This window comes from Myotis daubentonii, chromosome 1 (assembly GCF_963259705.1).
Source record: "Myotis daubentonii chromosome 1, mMyoDau2.1, whole genome shotgun sequence".
Classification (NCBI taxonomy): Eukaryota; Metazoa; Chordata; class Mammalia; order Chiroptera; family Vespertilionidae; genus Myotis; species Myotis daubentonii.
This window is the reverse complement of record NC_081840.1, coordinates 161,114,379-161,136,418: the sequence shown is the minus strand read 5'-3', so window position 1 is coordinate 161,136,418 and position 22,040 is coordinate 161,114,379. Positions and strand designations below refer to the sequence as shown.

Here is a 22,040-nt window from a genome sequence, read left to right as displayed (position 1 = left end):
AGTGGCAGTTTCCAAAATGCTTTGTAGCATTTTCTGAAAAAGTAAATAACAACAATCCAACCAAAGATATAAGGTAGAATAATATAAATAAAAATAATATAAATAAAAGCATCATATTCCTAAAGGTATAGATGTAGAACTTGGAAAGCGACTGTTACATCTTTTGAACAAAATGTGACAGGTGGTTTCCCAGTTCCTTTCTTGCTCATAGGGTGGCCCAGAGACCAGAATTCTCAGATCTCCTATGGGAGCTGCTAGAAATGGAGAATTTTGGGTGACACCCCAGACCAACTGAATCAGAACATTCATTTTAACAAAATTCTCTGGCCACTTACATGCACATTAAGATTTGAGAAACAATATTGTGTACACCATCATACATCTAACATCAGCACTTGTTTCAGCACTTTGCTTTCATTTAGCAAGAACAAAGCTCTGGTGTGAATACTGGAAATTAGGTTTTTGTCCCTGGGGGCAGGTGTGGAAGGAGGACAGAAGTTACCAAAGAAGGACGGGGTGGGGGGAGGTGCAGACAACCAGAAAGTAGCTAAAAGGGTTTCTGGTTCTATGGCCTCAAAATAGGCCCTGAAATAATAACTGGACTCCACCTACACCAAGCAAATATCAGCTTGTCCAGCAAGAGCAAATATAGTTTGAGGACTTGCGTTTGAGTCTGTCATGCTCAGTCTAATCATCTGTAAAACATGATGATACAATGTAAGTTCCATCTAGCTCTAAAGTTCAACATACGAAAAAGAAATCCGGGTGTATATGGGGGGTAGAACATTCACATAAGGATATTTGCACAATTCTCCTGCAGATTACACTGTGCTCTTGGACAACCTTTATGTTAAAATGTAATTATTACTCCTCCGAGAGGAACCATTTCTTTCTTTCTTTCTTTCTTTCTTTCTTTCTTTCTTTCTTTCTTTCTTTCTTTTTTTTTCTTTTTTTTTTAGGAAAAGCATTTACTTATTTAAAAATATTTATTACATTATGTTTTTTATTGAGTGAGAGTAACCACTTCTTTACCTTTGTTCCTTCTAATGATTTTATTGCTTCTTTCTACTTTACAAATATCAGCTACAATGTACATGCATATCAGAGAAGGGAGAGATTCCCATGAGAGAATAAGAGGAAGGGAGGAGTGAAGTGTATGAGAAATCTTTGCAGAGTTGCTGCTTATGAGAGTTCAAGACAACCACCTTGACTTCATCTTGTTCTCCAGGCCTCAGTTACCTTTACAGGATCTCGTTTTCTAATTCTAAAGTAGTATTGTCCCTTATTCTATCTAGAAACAGGAGTATAACCTTTTCATCCTTACAAGCATCCCTGTATGATTGTCAACAAAATCTAAAATATTCATGGCTCAACCACCCCTAAGCTAATGCTATACAAGCTACCAGGTATTGCTTCATGACCTATTTTTCCTTAACTGTTACACAGAAAATTGTTCCAAATCATCCCCAAAATAATCCCTGCTCTTTCATTTATAATATTTAAGCAATACTGGAACTAGCCTGCAAACTGAAGAGCTAAAATGTTGCATTCAACGTGGGTTTCAATTTACCCTGGTATTAAAGGGAGACTCTTGCATCATGGAAGTTGAACTTGGATAGGACTTTCTCAACTGAATGCTGTCAGCTGCCAGAGCTTTGGGCAAAAACCCAGAAGACATGAAACTTCAGACATGATGGATTAGCCAAGAAGCACCAGGCCAATATGAGAAAGGCCAAATGAGAGCAGGCAGCAAACACAATTCTGTTGCCAGCAGAACTCTGCTATCAGGGTCATGTACAAATTTTCATAGTGAAAGTCAAGCACTGAGGAGGGCATTTAAAGGGGGAAATGTTACCCCAGAGAACTCCTTTTTTATTCTCCTGAGAAATTGCCATAATGAATTAGAGGCTATTTGAGTGTTGCATTCATTACTGCTTCAATATTATTTGTCCTCAAGAATTCCCTTCCAAATTGGCATCTTGCCTAATTTGGCAAAGGATACCACCATAAAAGACAACTTCAAAACCCATTTATGTGGAAAAATGTCTTCAACAAAACTTCCATGCAAACTACTTCCAAGATGCTTTATAACCAGACTCTCAAATCTTCAGTTCCATGTCCACAGTGCCCCTCACCTCCACCAGAAATGTTCATCTAGATATCTGGCCTTTGCCTCTAATTCAATATAAAACAACCCGCTTTCTAGGCTCATATTTCCCAGTAAGCTCTTCTGGCAGACCTCCATGATTTGTGGTGGAATTATTATGACACTAGAGGCCCAATGCATGAATTTGTGCAACAGTGGGGTCCGTTGGCCTGGCCTGTGGGATCGGGCTGAAACTGGCTCTCCAACATCCCCCAAGTGGTCCCAGATTGCAAGAGGGCCAGGGAGGACTGCGGGAGGGCTCCAGGGCATGTCCAGCCCATCTCACTCAGTCCCGATTGGCCCGGACGCCGGCAGCAAGCTAACCAACTGGTCGGAGCATTTTCCCCTTGGTGGTCAGTGCACGTCATAGTAAGCGGTTAAGTGGCCTTAGCATATCATTAGCATATTATGATTTGATTGGTTGAACAGACAACTGGATGACCAGACACTAAGCATTTAGGCTTTTATTATATAGGATTCCCAAACTGGAAACATGACCAGCATTTGGACTGGCTTTCTCCTTCATCACCTAAGTTTTATTGATTTGTTTTCCCACCATTTTCTGTAATCAACCAGTGCCTTTTTTTTTTTTACAGTGACCAGTTTACTTCATGTATTCATTATCCTAATTTGGACTTGTTAGAAAAATCCTTATCTCCCAGTTACTCATTAATTCATTTGGCCAATATTTGAGCATCTACTCTGTGCTGTAGGCTCTGTGCTAGGTATTTAGGATAAAAATGTGAGCAAAACGGACTTGGTCCTAGTCCTCAGGGAGTTTCTGGGCCGGTGGAGCTCTTCCCATTGCAATGCATTCTGCAGGACACCATCTGATTAACCTTGCCAACACACCCTCTGAATAATATATTCAATGCCTCTAATGGCCTCCTGAAAAGAAAACAAAGCAAAACAACAGCAAAGCTATTCTATCATTTTAAAGCTTACAAGCTGGCTTCTATAGACTTCATTAATTTCATATTTCATTATTCTCTCAACAAATCATCTGGTTGAAACCAGCTGGCTGAATCTCCACTTCTGGACACTCCATAGTCCTTGCTCTTTGCTTTGTTACTGCTATTTCGTTTCCCAGAAGATCTATACCTCCCATTGTAATATTTTTCTAATTGCCATACAAAATATGTTCTCTCTCTCTCCTGTGAACTTAAATATTTACTCAATTTATACAGTACTTAATGTACTCAATAAAAATGTTTTCACCTTATCATGTGACAGACTCTGTGCTTCCACTGGGATCCAAGGAATAACATACTTTCTCTTACTATAAATCAGATCTCTACTTTTAGAATCTTTGGTTCTTAAATACAGGGATCATTGTACCTTGTATCTTCCATATATTCCCTTGTTCATATAGGTTCTCAAAGATGCAACTAGTAATAATATCATTAATATCCACAGATTTATTTTGAGGTTTCATTATTTATTATGTCCATATACATCTTCATTATTCATTAAGTATTTAAATTAGTTGTGAGCCAGTTGTAGAAACCTATTTCAATAAAAGTATAATTTGGGAATGATTTCCTTTTACTTTGGAAGAAGAGCTCTATACATTATAATGAATTGTAAGCCCCAGGTAACACACTTCTAGATACCAGCCTGAGAGCCACAGGTCTGATTCTGGTGAGAGAGGGTCTCAAATGCTGTATTGTGGTAGTAAACAGAATTTCTACTTATTCACTGGATAACAATGCTCCCAATCTAGATTGCTCTTTATAATCCTTTATATAGCTCAGGAATACTCCTTAAAGTTATATCTAGTAGGTTCGGGATGAATAGGGATGAACCCATACTTGTAGAGGGCTAAGGATGAATAGTCAGGCTAAATGGTGAATTTATTTTCTCTGTTGGCTGTGTCACTGCTTCAGTTTGGTTTTATAAAGTGCTATGTGAGTTTAATGTTGCTTATTTGAAAAATGAAAACAACATAGGATGCTTGAGTGATTTGGGCCCAAAAGGAAATCTGTATATGTGCCAGAAAGAGGGAAAAGGGAAATACATAATAGAAACATTTACAAAACCTAATCTGAAAAGAAAGGTTTACAAGGTATAAAGTTAAGTACGCATAAATGAGAATGAATGTTATTAATTTACATGCTCTTGGTAGCTTGACAATTCCAAACACCCATGGAGGCAAATGCAGAAAGCAAACCGACCCTGAACAGGAAGAGGAGCTCTCCCACCTGGTGCTATCAAAGCTCAGTGGACAGCAAAAGCGGAATCCCTTTGAGGAGGCCAGAGAAGCTTTCATACAACAAAGTGGTATTACGTAAATATAAAATAGCTGTATGTGACACAGAATTTTATCTTGGCAGGGCCCCTTTAAATACAAAGGAAAAAGAATGAAAGGAAGTTATATGACCCAAAATTATTACCCAAGAGGTTGTAATGGCTGTTAGAATGCTCAAGCCATGAATTCTCCTTTATTCTGCCATTGGTTCTGCTTTCTGCAAGTTGTACACACAACTTGTGTGTGTGTGTGTGTGTGTGTGTGCGCTTCCTTGCATCCTCTCAAGAGGTGCAACTTTTACATAGCAAACAAGAAATTCTAATTCCAAAATTACATCTTCCATGAAAACCATCTTCTACCCCCTTGCTCTAGAAACTCTGAAGATATGAATACTTCCACAAACAATGAATGAATAAAGCTCCAATTCTATACAGTAACACATTCAGGATATGGCAGGTTTTATCTTAAAGGAGTCTAACTGCTCTACAAATGCTCTTACACACAAATAATGAAATTCTCAAAATTGGGATAAATGTGCTTTGTAGAATATTTATTTTGATCATTTATTTCAGGTAGCACTTGTGGATAATACAGCATAGCTTTGGATTACTGAGCCAATGAGAAAAATCTAAACGAAAAAAAATTAGGGCAGGCCTTTATTAAATTTTAAAGTCTGCCTTTGCTATACTCTTAAAAAGAGCAAAACAGGGTATCAAAATCTCTAGAGATCACCAGTATAATTTCTTTATCATGTTCCATTTAAAATTTAATTATGCAGTCTACAACAAGAAGAATCTGAGCAGTTTAAATAGGTCACGCAGTGAGTAACTTAACAATATTCTAAAGTTTTCCTTGTAAAGATCGTTCCTTTAATAGTCTGTTACACATCAGAACACTATATTACAAAACAAGTGTAATTTAATTCAGTCACTATGGACTCATATACATCTATAAAGAATGAAATGTTTTGATTTAGGTAATTTGGAGAATTAATGAAAATCATGTTCCTGATAGAACTGGCTATGATAGATGGGAAATATTTGCATACTTACTTTCTTTGGGTAATTGTCATTTTCATGTATTACAACAAGGTCAAGGGAATTTTATATTTAATGTTTGGGTATTTTTATTCTAAATCAATAATCATTCATAGCAAAGCAAAAATATAGCCACTGAATAATTAATATCTGAATTAGAGGTTCATATAGCCTATGGCTTGACACTCCTCATTGCCCATCTCAAATTTCAATTAGTATAAAACTCAAATTTCTTATCTATACTAATAAATGAGAAAAATGGTAATTGGTGTACGACGATACCCTTTTCATTGGCTAATCAGGGCTATATGCAAATTAACTGCCAACTAAGATTGGCAGTTAACTGCCAACTAAGATTGGCAGTTAACTGCCAACAAGATGGCAGTTAATTTGCATATGTAGGCACAATGCAGGGAGGTGAAAGGGAAAGCAGGAAGAAGCCCCCTGCCACTGACAGTGATTGGAAACCCAGGGGGGAGCTAAGAGCTGGGGGGCAGGGCAAAGGCGGCCCTGGGGCCGCCTTTGCCCTGCCCCCCAGCCATGATCGGAGAATCAGGTGCCTTTTCCGCCCTGGCCAGTGATAGCAGGAAGTAGGGGTGGAGCCAGCGATGGGAGCTGGGCATGGTCGAAGCTGGCAGTCCCAGGAGCTAGGGGTCCCTTGCCTGGGCCTAAAGCGAAGCCCACGATCGCGGGGCCGCTGCAGCTGTGAGTCCCCGCTGCCCGGGCCGGACGCCTAGGCCAGAGGCTTCCTGCAGGGGCAGGGGCGGAGCCCGCACAATCGCGGTGCCCCCCCGCTGCCACTGCAGGTCCCCGCTGCCCGGGCCTGGGCAAGGGGCTGATCCTGCGATTGGAGGGTGATGGGGGTCAACGCCTGAGGGCTTCCCAGTATGTGAGAGGGGGCAGGCTGGGCTGAGGGACACTCCCCCCGCCCCCTCCCCCCACACCCAGTGCACGAATTTCGTGCACCGGGCCCCTAGTACTAAAATAACAAAGTAAGCACTATTTTGCATAGTTTACATGTATCATCTCATTTCATTCTCAGAACTTTTGGTCATGTATTACCCCTCATTTTATAGGTAAAGAAAACAAGGCACAGAGAGGTTAAAAACTTACAAAGGTCACAGAACTAGGTAAGTGGCCAAACTGAGATGTAAACACGCTGGAATTAGGCTCCAGGGCACATGTGTGGAACCAATTCACTAGGCTGTTTCTTATAATGCAATCAGGTGTCTTGTCTTGGACATAGACACTACCCAAGTATTAATAAAAATAAGTAGCATAAAGCTATCTTTGAATGAACCACTATAATAGCTACCTTGTATTAATTTGCTTGTTGTTTGCCAGGCTCTGAGCTAAATATTTTATATAGATTATCTTCTCATTGTGGCACTATAAGATGGGCATCACAATTTTGCCAAATTCACAAATGAAACATGGAGACAGAGATATTAACTAACTGGCTCACAGTCACATGACTAAGAAGTGGCAGACACAAGATTCAAGTGTGTCTGAGCCCACAGCCCAATGCCTTAACCTCTATACCAATATACACTCAACAACAGTGGAGCCAAAGAGCTTGGTAACAAATTTAGGTTAATTGCTTTCAGCCAATAAGTTGAGTTTTTTTTTTTTTTGGGTGCCAAGAATGTAAAGCAGTGAGTAGAGTGGGAAGGGTGATAGAAGGCAGAAATCATATATCTGGTCTACCACTGGCTCTGTGGGAGAAAGTTTCTTCAAAGCTCCCTCTCTCTTTCCCTGTTATGGACTGAATGTTTGCGTGAACCTCCCTCCACAAAATTTGTATGTTAAAGCTCTAACCCCCAATGCCTTTGGGGGAGATTAGGTTTAGATGAAGCTGTAAGAGGAGTTCCTCATTATGGGATTAAAGCCCTTAAAAGAAGAGAACAGAGAGTTTGATTGATGACTACTACATTGCAACAGGGAAATGAGGAACCAGTTGAGGGGCATTTTAATAGTTACAGTGGGGCTTTATGATGGATTAGAGCAGTGGTTCTCAGCCTTCCTAATGCCGCGACCCTTTAATATAGTTCCTCATGTTGTGGTGACCCCCAATCATAAAATTATTTTCGTTGCTACTTCATAACTGTAATTTTGCTACTGTTTTGAATTGTAATGTAAATATCTGATATGCAGGATGTATTTTCATTATTACAAATTGAACATAATTAAAGCATAGTGATTAATCACAAAACAATATGTAATTATATATGTGTTTTCCAGTGGTCTTAGGCGACCCCTGAAAGGGTCACGACACACAGGTTGAGAACCAATGGATTAGAGAGAGATGGGGAAAGTAGAAAAATTAGAGATAAATTTTGGAGGTTCAGCCAAAGGCTTTGCTGATGGATGGTCTGCTAAGTGTGAGAAAAAGAAAGGCAATATAAGTAACTCTAGGTTTCTCATTTGAGCAGTTGGGTGCATGGTGGTAATGTGGGTATGGCTAGGATCCAAAAGTTATTCCCCACCCCCACCTTGACATTCTCCTGGCCCCTACCCCTGAGTGTCTTGTGTCCATTGGTTATTCTTATATGCATGCATATAAGTCCTTCGGTTGATCTCTTAACCCCCCCCCCCCAAACCCTCCCCAGGCTTCCCACTGTAGTTTGACAGTCTGTTCAATGCTGCTCTGCCTCTGCATCTACCCCTGTTCATCAGTCTATACTGGTCCCCATTATCTGTCCCAATCTCACTGGAGCCGTCCCAGTCTCACCGGGGCTGTTTCGTCCTCACCAGAGCCGTCTTGACCTCACCGGGGCCGTCCCGACCTCACCAGGACCGTTTCGGCATCACCAGGGCCGTTTCAATGTCACCAGGGCCGTCCCGACCTCACCGGGGCCGTCTCCACCTCCCCAGGGCCATTCCGACTTCACCAGGGCCATTTCGGCCTCACTGGGGCCGTCCCAACCTCACCGGAGCCGTTTCAACCTCACTGGGGCCATCCTGACCTCACCAGGGCTGTTTCGACCTCACCGGGGAAACACGAAGTTTGGCACTCTGTCTCCTGCCGGGCGGCTCCCCACCAGACAAAATCTCCAGGCTTTCCTGGTGGCTGAACATTCAGAACGCCTGCTCAGACTTCGCCCTCCACCAAGTGCACAGACTGCCCATCTGCTGTCCCCCAGTGGGCGTGCTTGTGCGCCTGCTGGTACAGCGGTTCCACATCACAGGCCCAGCCCGCGGCCCTGGCCTGCCCCGAACCTGACTCCGCCCCCCGAGTGCGTCCCTCCCAGATGTGAGGAGCCGAAATCTGCAGCCTGCTGGGTTGGGCTGTGTACTTGGTGTCTCTGCACATTCTACTCAGTCTCATTGCTCTTCTTTCTATGCGAGGAGTTGAAATCTGCAGTTTGTTGGGCTGGGCTCTGTACTTGGTGTCTCTGCACATCCTACTCAGTCTCAATGCTCTTCTTTCCTTCCAGTTGTAGAGCCTCCACTGGGCCAGCTTTCCCATGGTTCCGTATGATAGCTGTTTGTCCCACAGTTGGTAGCCTCGATGTTGTTGTGGGAGGCAGCACGCACAGGTCTCTTCCTTACGCCGCTATCCTGGTTCTCCTGGGTCTGCTTCTTGAGTGCGTCTCCCATGGGTGTGAGGAGTTGAAGTCTGCAATTTGTTGGGTTAGGCTGCAAAAGCACAGGTGGGTCTTCTTGTGCACCTGGCACAGCTTGGATGGGGATGTAAATTGATTAGGGCTGGGTCTCAGGAAGCGGCGTTTCCATGGCTCCTCACCTCTACAGGACACCGGGACTTCGCGTCCCCCAATGCCGGCAAGCAGCTGCGCGCCAGAGCCTCCCCCACTCTCAGACCGCTGCAGGGCTGTGCCGCCTCTCCCTGTGGGGCCTGGGGCCTCAGAGACCCGCCCCGAGCAAGCCCAGAGGATTCGAGGGTTCGTAAACGCTTCTGAATGAAAAAAAAGCCGTGCATCCAGTTGCAGCCCGCCTGGTGCGTGACTGTGTACCTCTGTTTTTGGCGCCTCTGTAGCTCCTACTCAGTCTCACTGCGCTTCTTTCTTTCCTTCCAGTTGTAGATCTCCCACTGGGCCAACTTCCCCATGGTTCTGAATGGTGGTTGTTTGTCTTATAGTTGGTAGTTTCAATGATGTTGTAGGAGGCAGCACGCACAGGTCTACTCCCTACTCCGCCATCTTGGTTCCTCCAAAAGTTATTTTTTTGGTCACATCAAGTTTAGGATATTATATCTAAGTATTCATGTTAAATGGACAGCTGGATATTCAGATTTGAGGCTCAAGGAAGAAGTTGGGGCTGGAGATATAAAAATGGAAACTATCCATATAAGATGATCTTTAAACCCATGGAACTAGATGAAATCTCTCTCCACAACCCTCTACAATTAAAGATAGAAGTGGGCAAGGGAAACCTGGTTGCCTCACCATTTAGAGTCAAGTAGAAGAGGAAAGACAGGCAGAAAGATTGAGAAAGGATAGTCAGTGAGAGAGGAAGAAAATGGGAGTTTGGTATCCCAGAAATCAAGGAGGCATTTCATGGAGAAGGAAGAAGTCCCTATCTTGAATGAGAAACCAAACAAGAGAACAGATAAATGGCCTTTGATTTTTTAGCTAGATGAAGGCTGCTACTGATCTTGACCAGGCCTGTTTAATAGAATCAAAGGGTCAGAAGTCTGGCTGGAATAGGCCGAGAAGAAAAAGAAACAAGAGAACTGTGGCAGATACCATTCCTCAAGTATGTACAAGCCATTTCCCCCTACCCAGATTCCTACCTTCCTCCTTGATGGCAGAATATATATCTCATTATAAAGGCTTCAAATACCAGAAGTCCAATTTTCATTCTCTAAGAGTTTAGACATGGGCAGGAAATTCTTCCCTAAACTAGAGATACTTGAGAGGAGATGCCTTTCTTCACTAGATGCGGTCAGGTCTCCATGTGATAGCTGGAGCTGCTGCAATGATACTGTGAGCTTGAAGCACACCATGCCCAGCATGCTGAGGATGGCGGAGAAGAACAAGGGACTGCACCAGGATGCTGAATTAACACTGGGCCTCTCCAACCTCTTGAACTATAGCTACAAACTCAATTTGCATTTTCCAGCTTGATATAGCTACCGTGCCTTTTAGATAGATTCAACCTGAGAAAATAATAAAGGAAATATATATATATTTAGAACAAGGTTTATGTAGGAAAGAATTCAGTCACTGACCACGAGTGAAGGATGCATTGTATAAAGTTAGGAGGTGGGGTTTAGGCAGGGTGGAAGGACAGGCAGAAAGATTGAGAAAGGATAGCCAGTGAGAGAGGAAGAAAATGGAAGTTTGGTATCCCAGAAATCAAAGAGGCATTTCATGGAGAAGGAAGAAGTCCCTATCTTGAATGAGAAACCAAACAAGAGAACAGATAAATGGCCTTTGATTTTAGCTAGATGAAGGCTGCTACTGATCTTGACCAGGCCTGTTTACCAGTCACATCTTACCAACTGTGACTGTGGCCTCAGCATCAGTATGCAATATGATGGTTGGGTGCTGGAAGCAGGGAATTGAGTGTAAGGTGTAAGGTTTGGGAACCAATCACTTAAGCCAGAGGGCTTGTATTTTATTATTAGCCAAGTGGTAAAACTGGAGAGAGAGGGGCTCTGAGGATTGTAAGGCCCAGGAGTACCATGAAATTCTATATGGAGAACTTCAAGTCTTTTTCTTTCTCCAAATCTATTCTATTGATTTGCCCAGATTACTCTTCTTAAGGAGCAGCTTAGAACATTCCCTGGATGAACAATATCAAAGAGAATAATGGCTCCTCACACAGGTGTCTAAACCCTTCACATCATTCAATCATCCCCTAAGCTCTCCTTCCTGCTTCTGCACTCCATCCAACAAGATGGTACTACTTTCTGTTCCCTACACACATTCCCTGCATACCCCCACTAGGCATTAATGATGACATTCCCTCTGTGCACAGCTCCCTCCTCTGCCACATATTTAAACCTGACCCATCTGCTCAGTCCTGCTCAGAATGTTGATTCATGATGCTGTCCTGGCTTCCTCCAATCAGAAGTGGCCCACGTTGTTGCTGAAATCCCTTAGTGCATTTAGTTTACTGACATGTCTTTCTACTCAGGGCATTAAGTGTTCCACCTAGCACTATGATTGTCTGTATCTGCGACACTAGATCAAACTATTTAGGGGAAGAGCTGATGTTTTGTTTGTTATCTACCACAGAGCCTACAAGCATTCTAGCATATAGCTAGTGCTCCATGCACCTTTGCTGAATTAATGAATAAATGATAAATTCTGTAAATATTGAACCAGAGGGAACTGTTCTTTATTAGGGGTTATAAAGAAGACAGGAAATGTTCATCTGATCTAGATTAATTAGTAAGAGATTGGCCTGGAACTACCAATTTTTTTTTTTTTTAAGATTCCAGCCGAAACCGGTTTGGCTCAGCGGATAGAGCATCGGCCTGTGGACTGAATGGTCCCAGGTTCGATTCCGGTCAAGGGCATGTACCTGGGTTGCGGGCATATGCCCAGTAGGAGATGTGCAGGAGGCAGCTGTTTCTAACTCTCTATCTCTCTCCCTTCCTCTCTGTAAAAAATCAATGAAATATATTTAAAAAAGAAAGATTCCACATATAAGTTATATCATGCAGTACTTGTCTTTCTCTGTCCGGCTTATTTCACTTAGCATAATGCATTCAAGGTCCATCCATGTTGTCACATGGCAGAATTCCTTCTTTCTCAAGGCTAATACTCCATTGTATATATATTTGCCACATCTTCTTTATCCATTTATCTGCTGACAGACAGGTTTTTTTTTCTATATTTTGGCTATTGTGAATAATGCTGCCATGAACATGGGAGTGCATATATCTCTTCCATAACCTGTTTTCATTTTCTTTGGGTATATACCCAGAAGCTGGATCCCATAGTACTTCCAGTTTTAATTTTTGAGGAACTTTCATACGGTTTTCCATAGTGGCTGCACCAATTCATTCCTATCAATAGTGCACAATGGTCCCCTTTTCTCCACATCCTTGCCAACATTTGTTATCTTTTGTCTTTTATATGATAGCCATTCTAACAGGTGTGAGATGACATTTCATGTGGTTTTGCTTTGCATCTCCCTGATGATTTGTGATGTTGAACATCTTTTAATGTACCTGTTGACCATCTGGGATGTCTTCTTTGGAAGAATATCTATTCAGCTCCTCTGCCCACTTTTAAATCAGATTGTTTGCTTTTTTTTTTGCTATGGAGCTGTTTAATTTCCTCATATATTTTGGATATTAGTCCTTTATTATATATATATATTAGAGACCCAGTGCATGAATTCATGCATGGATGGGGTCCCTCTGGGTGGCCTGCAGGGATTGGACTGAAACCTGCAGTCCAATGCTGCCTGCAGCTCCTACCTGCTGCTCCCGCTCATCCCGGCCCCACTGTGCCTGCTGCAATCAGTCCCGATTAGGAGAGGCTTGCGCTGCCACAGCAGCGCTTGCCAGCCATGAGCCCTGCCTCTGGTGCCCTCCCAAGGGGAGTGGCCTGTGGGATTGGGCTAAAACCAGCTCTCCAACATCCCCCAAGGGGTCCCGGATTGCGAGAGGGTGCAGGCCAGGCTGAGGGACCCCACCGGTGCATAATTGGGCAGGGGAGAGACTGTGGGAGGGCTCAGTCCTGATCAGCTGGACCCCAGCAGCAAGCTAACCTACCAGTTGGAGCATCTGCCTCCTTGTGGTCAGGGCATGTCATAGCAACTGGTTGACCAGTTGACTGTCTGCCCCCTGGTTGTCAGTGCCTGTCATAGCGAGCAGTTGAGCAGCCTTAGCATATCATTAGCATATTACGTTTTGATTGGTTGTTCGGTTGTTTTGCAGTTTGGTCTATTTGCATATTACCCTTTTATTATATAAGATATATGATTTGCAAATATTTCTCCCATTCATTAGGTTCCCTTTTTTTTTTTTTTTTTTTTTTTTTTTTTTGCTGAGCAGCAGTTTTTTAGCTTGATGTAGTCCCACTTGCTTATTTTGCTTTTGGTTACTAACATTTTTATCTTCTAATTTCTAAAGGTCTTTCAGAAGTCATCACTTCGTATTGAGGACAATGAGAAATGTGAGATTATGTTAGCTACTAAAGGCCTCCACAGGAGACAGAGTATCTAATTTAAAACCCCTCTAGAGCCATAAGTGGTGAGTTGAACTAGCAGAACTTACTTTGATTCTCCTCCTTTTCTTGTTGCTGATACCTGACCAGCCAGATCCATGACTGAGAAATGTGGTCAATCAGAAACTTCACTCTTGCCCTTCCACTACATGGAATCTGTTCAGTTCAAATTTTGGATAACAAAGTTCAATGATTTAAGACAAAAACTGCATTTTGGAAACTGCAATGCAATGAATGACTTTTGTCTCTGATAGACACACAAAGCAGGCAGTTCATATCTTTTTGGTAGATATGCATATGAATATGTCTCAAACAGTAATCCTATGGTGAATAGTGGTAGTCTAGGAATTAGGAGTTCTGCTTCTTATACTGAGTACTTATATTCCTTAGACCCCTCAAAGAAGGCATAGAAAAAGAGATCAAGTTATTAGGTTAAAATACAAGAAAAAAAGGCTAAGTTTTTCCTGCATAACTTTACTTTTTGGCCTCTGCCTCCACTTTTTATGCTAAAATTTAGTAAAAGACGACATCTGATTTATACACTTAATTATTTTAAGCTTCATTTACCAATACTTTATATTCTTCAAAAATTACCCTGACTTCTCAGTGGTGTGCTTTAAGAACCAGCTTGTGGATCTCTGCCGTAATACTTAAGCTACTTCTATTAAGGTGTATTAAGCCACTTTATTTTCCATACTGTTTAGTTTAGGTCGAGAAACAGTAGACTATATTAACAAGGAATTAAAATGCTCTCTCTTTTTCAAAAACAGCTACTAATATTGCAGATCACATTAAAAACTCTGTTAGTATAAACCTTGTTTAAATATTTACTCTGCTATCCAAAATAAAGTTGTATTTTTGTATAGGCACCATTTACATTAAAAACCAAGCTCATAATAACGAATTTAATGCCTGCATTCCTTTTGAACAATTGGGATATTACCATCATTTAATTAAAACACATTTACCTAAACTAAACTCCTCACCATTAAAAAACTTCTTGAAAAACATGCTTTAATGGGGAATACACAACAACAATTGTTCTGATGGCTACATTGTTCTTTGCCACAGCAAAACAGGAGTGAGGAGTCACATGTAAGATTGAAAGTGATATTTTTCCCAGTTCAAGAAATGTAAGCATACATCCCATTTCCGCCATGCTTCCCGATAAGGAGGACAGCATGAGTACTATCTGCAGCCAGTTAAATATTTGTTTTAATCCCGACAAGATCATTGGTCTTAATATTTATAAGTACAATGCTTAGTGCATGTTGCTCATATAATCTAATTTTCCTGGTGACATATTATGACTATGCTTTAATTTCAGCAATGGCAAGAACTCCGAAACACTGTAGCTTATCATTAGTAATGGAAAGCAAACCTGCTGCCTGTTCATACACCTTGTGCACGTATCTCATTTCAACTTCAAAGATGTTTAACTACCGGACACGATCCACCACACGATTGGGACAGTTTCACAGAATATTATCAACCAGCGGCCAGCTACTTTAAATTAAGGCTATGTAAAGCAATTAAAGTTGAAATACTCCACCCTTGTGCAATATTTGTAAATGGCCTTTCGGAAAATTTCAAGACAGTCAAGGCCAATGAAAACCAAACCACAAAACTGCTATAAAATGCCATTGTCTTCCTTCCCAGCCTCCTATCACCAGTTAGCAGTTGCCTGGATTGCAATTTTCTGTTTTTCTTAGATGTCACATAATAAGCATACTTTAGAACTAAAAGGATAAACCCCCCAGCGTCATGTTCCACTAATCATTAACTACAAAATAACAAACCAAATAACTACAGGTGCCTTGTTCTTAACAGCACCAAGGTTTTCCAGGGCTCACTTGCACTTTCCCAGTGACAGGCTGAAGAAATTGGAAAAAAAGGCTGAAAGCTAAATAACTGATTGCATTCCACAAGAGTGTACAAACAAACAAATGCTACCAAAAGAAATATTCCAAATGCCAAGAGAAGTATTCATCATTAAATAATTGTATTATTTTATGTTAATGTAAGGAAAGGTCATAATTGTGAATGAATATGTCCAAAATGCCTGTGGAGAAAGTAAAAAGAATACCTGAGGTTCCATTAGAAGCCAACTGAGAAATAACTGACTGACATATTCCTCACACCCTTATTGCTATGCCATTACCACGACTGAGAGTTGCAGCTTGAATGGGATTATTGTCATGTTTATTTTCAACATGATCCAACATTAGAATAACAAAAATTCATGAAAAAAAATAGGCTCATTACTAAAATATCTCCCACCAAACTCAGGAAAAGAGAGAACTCTCCCTGGAGTAATAAACTAGCTTCAAAAGGAGATAATTCGCAGTGAATATAGGAAATGCCACTTGGTATTCACAATAATAAGCATTGTTGCTTAATAGAATTCAGGGTGCACACCAGATTTTTCAGACATCTGAGTAATTTGTATCTGCATGTTCCAGCTCTGTGTGGGTCTCATCTGAGGGTGGTCCGCTGCTTAGCCATTCTAGAGAGTTTGAAAGTCATTCTCTGTTCCCTTATTTGGGGATTAACTTCTTCACCACAGGCATGGGCAAATACACAACTCTCTGTCCCTGAAAATGATGTGATGCTGAAGCCTTCAGAGTGGACCTTCTCCATAGGGAAGGCACAATGACAAACACACACAGGGGATACATACACCAGAGCACACATCTGCTTTAACCCCGCAAACCAGCACACAGTGGAAATGTTTCTTTGGGACGTTATCCAAAGAATTAAGACATGGAGTAATTTAAATATTTGGATCACAGGAAACCATTTTTTGGCCATAATTAATCATGATCCTATAAGCAAAGATTTTCTTTACATAAAAAAGCAACCGAATGTGCTTATCTCCTGTAACAGATGGTGACTATATGTACGGTTCCTATTCCCTGTTCATTATCATAGTCTGTTCACACTTCTTTTTCTTATTCTTAGGATTCTCTTGTTTTTCCATTTCTAATAGTTCCCAATACCCTATGCCCTATTCATTTGTTCACAAATGGTTACTGAACACCTGTAAAGCTAAGGCATGATGCTAGGTGCTATATGCAATGCTCAGCAAAATATCTCTTAATGAATTGCCACTCCCTTCTTTTTCTTTTTTCTTCTAATAAATAGTGGTAATCATTTTTTATAGAGAGCTCTCTATAATTTGCATCCTGTTAATCATATCTTATTTCATACAGTGACAAAATATAAAAAATACATAAAGTAGACTGACCATTTATATATTGATTTCTTTCCCTGGTGAGATAATACAGTGGGGCCTTGACTTACGAGTGTCCCGACTAATGAGTTTTTCGAGCTGTCTCTCGGCCAATTTTTTGCTTTGAGTTGCGAGCTAAAATTCGGGTTACGAGCCAGCTTCAGATACCCCACCGCTAGTTGGCGCAGTGAATGTCACAGTGAACGCCACAACATCAGCCCAGCATCACGTGTCTACTCGTTCACAATTGATTTGACATATGAGTAATTTGAGTTACGAGCTCCATCACGGAATGAATTAAACTCGTAAGTCAAGGCCCCACTGTATTACTAAGTGTTTAATTCAGTGATGATAAGAAATACAAACATATCTATGTTATCATCAAAACTATGATGTAAATGCTTTAGAGGAAGCTTAAGATTCTTTTATAAATCTATAAATCCTTGAACACAGTAACAATAATGGATATACTGAAGGAAAAAATCCAATTCCACGAATATAATAAAGGAAAAAGCATGTTGATGATTCCTGTGAAGAATATAGCTCATCTACGCATCCCCAAGTACAGGATCTATTCTAAAGGAATGAGAACTTCTCTAAGGCATATGTGGACATCACCCTCATCACTTCTTGGTTATATCACTTCTATGTGACTCACACACAGTTTTTGGCATTTACAGAGTGAAATATGAGGTTTTAAATCCAATATGAGGGAGATAAAATTAAGAAGTCCTCTCTAAGAGCACGCGGCACTTCTATATGGGAACATCAGAGATCAGGCACAGAATAAGCACAGCACATCTGCTCACCTTGGTAGGCTTCCAGCCAACTCTGTGGTCGTCTCTCTAGAGGGAAAAAAGAAGATACACATAAAGAGCTTATTTTGTTAAATTCTAAAAACGTGTTCAATAAAACCAAAATATAATGTTCCAAGGCATAGCAGTACCATATATGTGCAAAAGATACTGTATAGGCAGCTCTTCAGGAATTCAATATTGATTAATCACATTTCTGATTAATTCCCATAAATATTTCAATGGTTATTTTCAAAGGAAATTTTACACACATGCAAAATATCTTCCTCTGCTTCCTGGTGGTAGAACTTAATTAAGTTTAAAATATTAAAATTTAAAAATGTACAACATATAGAAGGAAACGGCGGGGGGGGGGGAATCCTAAACTATCTTTTTAGATATTTTTCAGTTAAACAAATCATCTGTCTTCTCTTTCCAAGAATCATTCAGGAACATATTTTTTTAAGGTTGTGTCTTTGTGTTAATGCTGTCATCTGAGGTTTGTAAAAGAACAAATACAGCACAAAATCCAATTCTTTTAGTGGCAAATGACTGCTTTTCACGTCTTTGTTACAATGTCCTACCAGTTGGAATTATTGAAGACAGATGCTTATGATAATGCAAATGGCACAAAAGACAAGTCACTAGACCAGACACAAATTTAAACACTGAATTTTTCCTAATCAATATCTTGCCCTTCTATCAGAGATGTGCTCTTGATAGCAATGTGAAGTGATGATGAGGAGAGCTTGATGTTGAGATATTTTAAAAGTGGAGGTGGGCTCAACTTTAGATGGAGGGATTTAAAGTGTAATTCCAAGGGCTTCTGGGTTGAACTTGGAGGCTGATGGGCTTGGAGAGAGCATGGAAACTCCATATACCTTGTCTTAGGCATCTCTTCCATTTGGTTGAGTCCTGTCTTTCATAATAAACCAGTAATCTGGTGTGAATCATGTGACACAGTGACAGATGGTGATTTACTGCTTTGGTGGGGCCTGGGTGTGTATGACTAAGGGATGCCTTTTGTCAAGAGACCTCTAGACAAAACAAGAAGATAAAACTCAGATTTCAACAGGAAGAATACAACTTTGGTTACTCTCCAGACACTTCCTTGCAAGCAATAAAGTCTAGCATTTTTTGTTTTACTTTTCCAATGAGATTTCTATTAAAAAGGTACAACCATCTGGTGGTGTTACTCCATTTTCATATTCCATGGAGCTCTAGATCTTTATTTGGAAGTTTTTGACAAAATGTTCGGTGTATGACTTATTATCAACATTATCAGTGAAGGTCATCCTCGTGTCATCCCTGAACACCTTTCCCAACTGCCCAATCCATGAATAGCTATTCTTGTTGTTTATTCCATCAGATGTCCTCAAAACTAACAGACAGAGAAGGGAAATAAATGGCTAATGAGTTACCACCACTTTTTGCCCCCTCTCTAGTGGTGGGCTATTGCCAGATTCTACTTCCTGCTCCAGCCCCAACATAGACTGAGGATTTGCTCTGAAAGCAGGAGTTCAACACATGTTCTTTTGACTCAATATCATGTTGACTTCTTACATACTGTTTTTCGTGTGTGTGTGTGTGTGTGTGTGTGTGTGTGTGTGTGTGTGTGTGTGTGAGAGAGAGAGAGAGAGAGAGAGAGAGAGAGAGAGAGAGAGTGTGTGTGTGTGGAGAGAAAGAGAATTTTGTCCTACAGTGCTTGAAAACATAGTAAAAGTGCAACTGAAATTGAGTTGTAGTTTTGATACTTGTAAGTTGTCTTTGAATAGAGGGTGCTATTCTGAACATGATGCTAAGTATAGAAGAAATCAAAGAAAGAGCTACCATGTTTGTCTGAGGACAGTATTTAAGAGGTACACCGTCCTAGACATTATAAAGGAGATAGAGGGAGGGAGGGAGAGCTGTAAAGAGGAGTAAATGGGAAAGGAAAATAAAGAGAAGAAAGAGGAGATTTAGGCTGTATATCCGATGGAATTTAGGCATTCTGGAAATATTAAGATCCAAAATAAAGTTGACATTTACTTTTCTTATAAAAACCTTCTTAGAAGAAAACAACAGTGAAAGGTCTTCTAAAAGCCATTTCTTGTGGACAATAAAATGTGGAAGGAGCAATTCTCTATATCATCTTTATAGTCATACAGAGTCCCAGGGTTTAGAAAGGGAATTTGCTCTCATCTAGGAATTAAGACTTTAGCACTAGACAGCTAGAGTGGGGATTCCCTTCACTTTCCATGGGCAGCTCTCTCTAAATATCATTTGCAATTAAATGTTTATATTACTTTTCAATATCCAAATATGATTTTGAATTATATAGAAATCCATAGGTTTTTTTTTTTGATAAAAATTTGGAAAATACAAAAAACCCCCCAAAATAAAAAAACCCCTGTAATTATATAAGATAGAAAGAATTTCAGTTTATTACCATTCAGTATTTATTTCTATGTGCTTATGTCTATATGCATTTTTCCATACGTGAAATCACACTGTGTACAATTTTGAATTCTTTCTTCCTGTAACAAAGAAATGAAAATCACGCCGCACCCGGCCCACCTCCAGCTCGCACCCGGCCCACCTCCAGCTCGCAGGCTCACTCTAGCGTGCTATGATTAAATACTCGTGGGTTGATTGATTACTCGCGGGGTGTGATTAAGTAATTAAGCTGAGGAGCCACTCGGAGCTGCCAGGTGCCCACCCTTGAGGTTTTCACAGAACCAGCTGGGCCAGAGCCTCCACTCCTCCCCAGGGATGAAGCAGGCCGCCTGGGCTCCTCGCAGGCCCCCCATGGCCAGGCCGCCCCCCCCACCCCCCCGTGCCGCCAGGCTGCTGTGGCTTCCATGACCCGGGCACAGCACCGGCCCTGCCTCGCCTGAGCTCAATCCCCGTTGGCTGTGACGCCATTGCCCCATTTTGCTCCCATTAAAAAATGTCTGTGTATTTCCAGAAGAAAAAAAAGAACATAAATGGGAGGAAATAAAAGGGAAGTTATTGTATAAAATCAAAGTTGTAGTCAGTGTAAAATGGACTTTTATATCTAGATGAAGTTTTATATAAGCTCCAGTAACCACACAGCAAAAAACCTACAATAGATACACAAGAGAGGAGAAGGACGATGCAAGGAAGAAAGAATTCTACCCAGAGTCTCAGAGGGTGGTGGCCCTTCTGATACCTTGATATAGGACTGTGATGCAATAAATTTCTGTTCTCTTAAAAATCAAAAAACAAAAAAAACCCACCTATGTATAACTAACCCATATGTATAAATAATGCATATATATAAATAACCCATATGTATAAGAAACCCATATGTATAAATAGCCCATATGTATAAGTATCCCATATGTATAAATAACCACTTTTTTAGCAGGAAGCTGAGCATATCCGGCATGGTGCATATCAGGCTCATCCTCAGATCACACTTGTTCCAGTGACCCCACAGCTACAAAGCTCACATCCCTCCACATTATTTACTCTTTTCCTTGTGAGAATCAAGTAGAAAAACAAAGTACTATTCAGGGAGTTCAGCAAAAAGCATTTTATCAAGTGTCCTCTAATTCCTTTTCTTAAATTATTAACATAGACAGAAATGACTTTGGAAAGAGATGGGGGGGGGGGGGGAAACAAAAACAAAGCAGGAACATCACCTTCCGATGATCAGTATGAAACTGCTCACCTGTTAATGATTCACTTGGGAACCAACTGATAAAAAATTAAATTTACTGTGAGTATGACCAGTCTTCACTGATTTTCATTCAATGAAGATAAATTCATCTTTGTCTACAATGTCCAACATTTATGGAAAGCTAACAGAAGAAGAGACATTAAGACAAACCCCACAGGATCAAGGAAATGAATTTATCCTTGATGGCTTTATGCCTACATCTTCAGACTGTCACTAATGGGACAATTACTCTCTAATGACCTTCCACTTAGTGGGAGCCAAAAATATGATTCAGTTTTGTATAAATTAAAACAAATGAAATGGCTTTCAATTTAGCACTGTTGACATCTCTCTTCATAAAACCATTTTCAGAGAAAAATTTGAGGATTCTGTAGGGAAAAAAGTATATTCAAACTTAATGTATCATCTGTTGAATTGCAAAAGTCATAATTTCCAAGGAGAAAAATCCATGCAAGACTCACTTTAGAAAAATGTTAATTATATCATAAAGAGGAGGATTATATGATTACTTTTCTATTACTAATTGTCAGTTTATATTGGAAGACAGACTTATTTAATTACACATATTTTCTCTTTTAAAAAATAAAATACAGAGAAACCAAGATGGCAGCATAGGTAAACACCGGAGATTGCTGCCTCGCACAACCACTTCAAAAATACAACTAAAAGACGCAACGGACATCACCCAGAACCACAGGAAGGCTGGCTGAGGGGAAATTCTACAACTAGAAGGAAAGAGAAAAGCATACCG

General features: G+C 40.6%; 1 protein-coding gene across 8 annotated transcripts in view; it reads right to left on the bottom strand.

Annotated features, from left to right (window-relative positions):
* CELF2 (CUGBP Elav-like family member 2) overlaps positions 1-22,040 on the bottom strand; it is a 557,821-nt gene that overhangs the window by 402,973 nt on the left and 132,808 nt on the right. For all 8 annotated transcript variants that reach the window (XM_059664044.1, XM_059664060.1, XM_059663936.1 and 5 more), the window contains exon 2: positions 17,620-17,655. In XM_059664044.1, the coding sequence (XP_059520027.1) occupies positions 17,620-17,655 (36 nt within the window). The remainder of the gene's footprint in view (positions 1-17,619; positions 17,656-22,040) is intronic.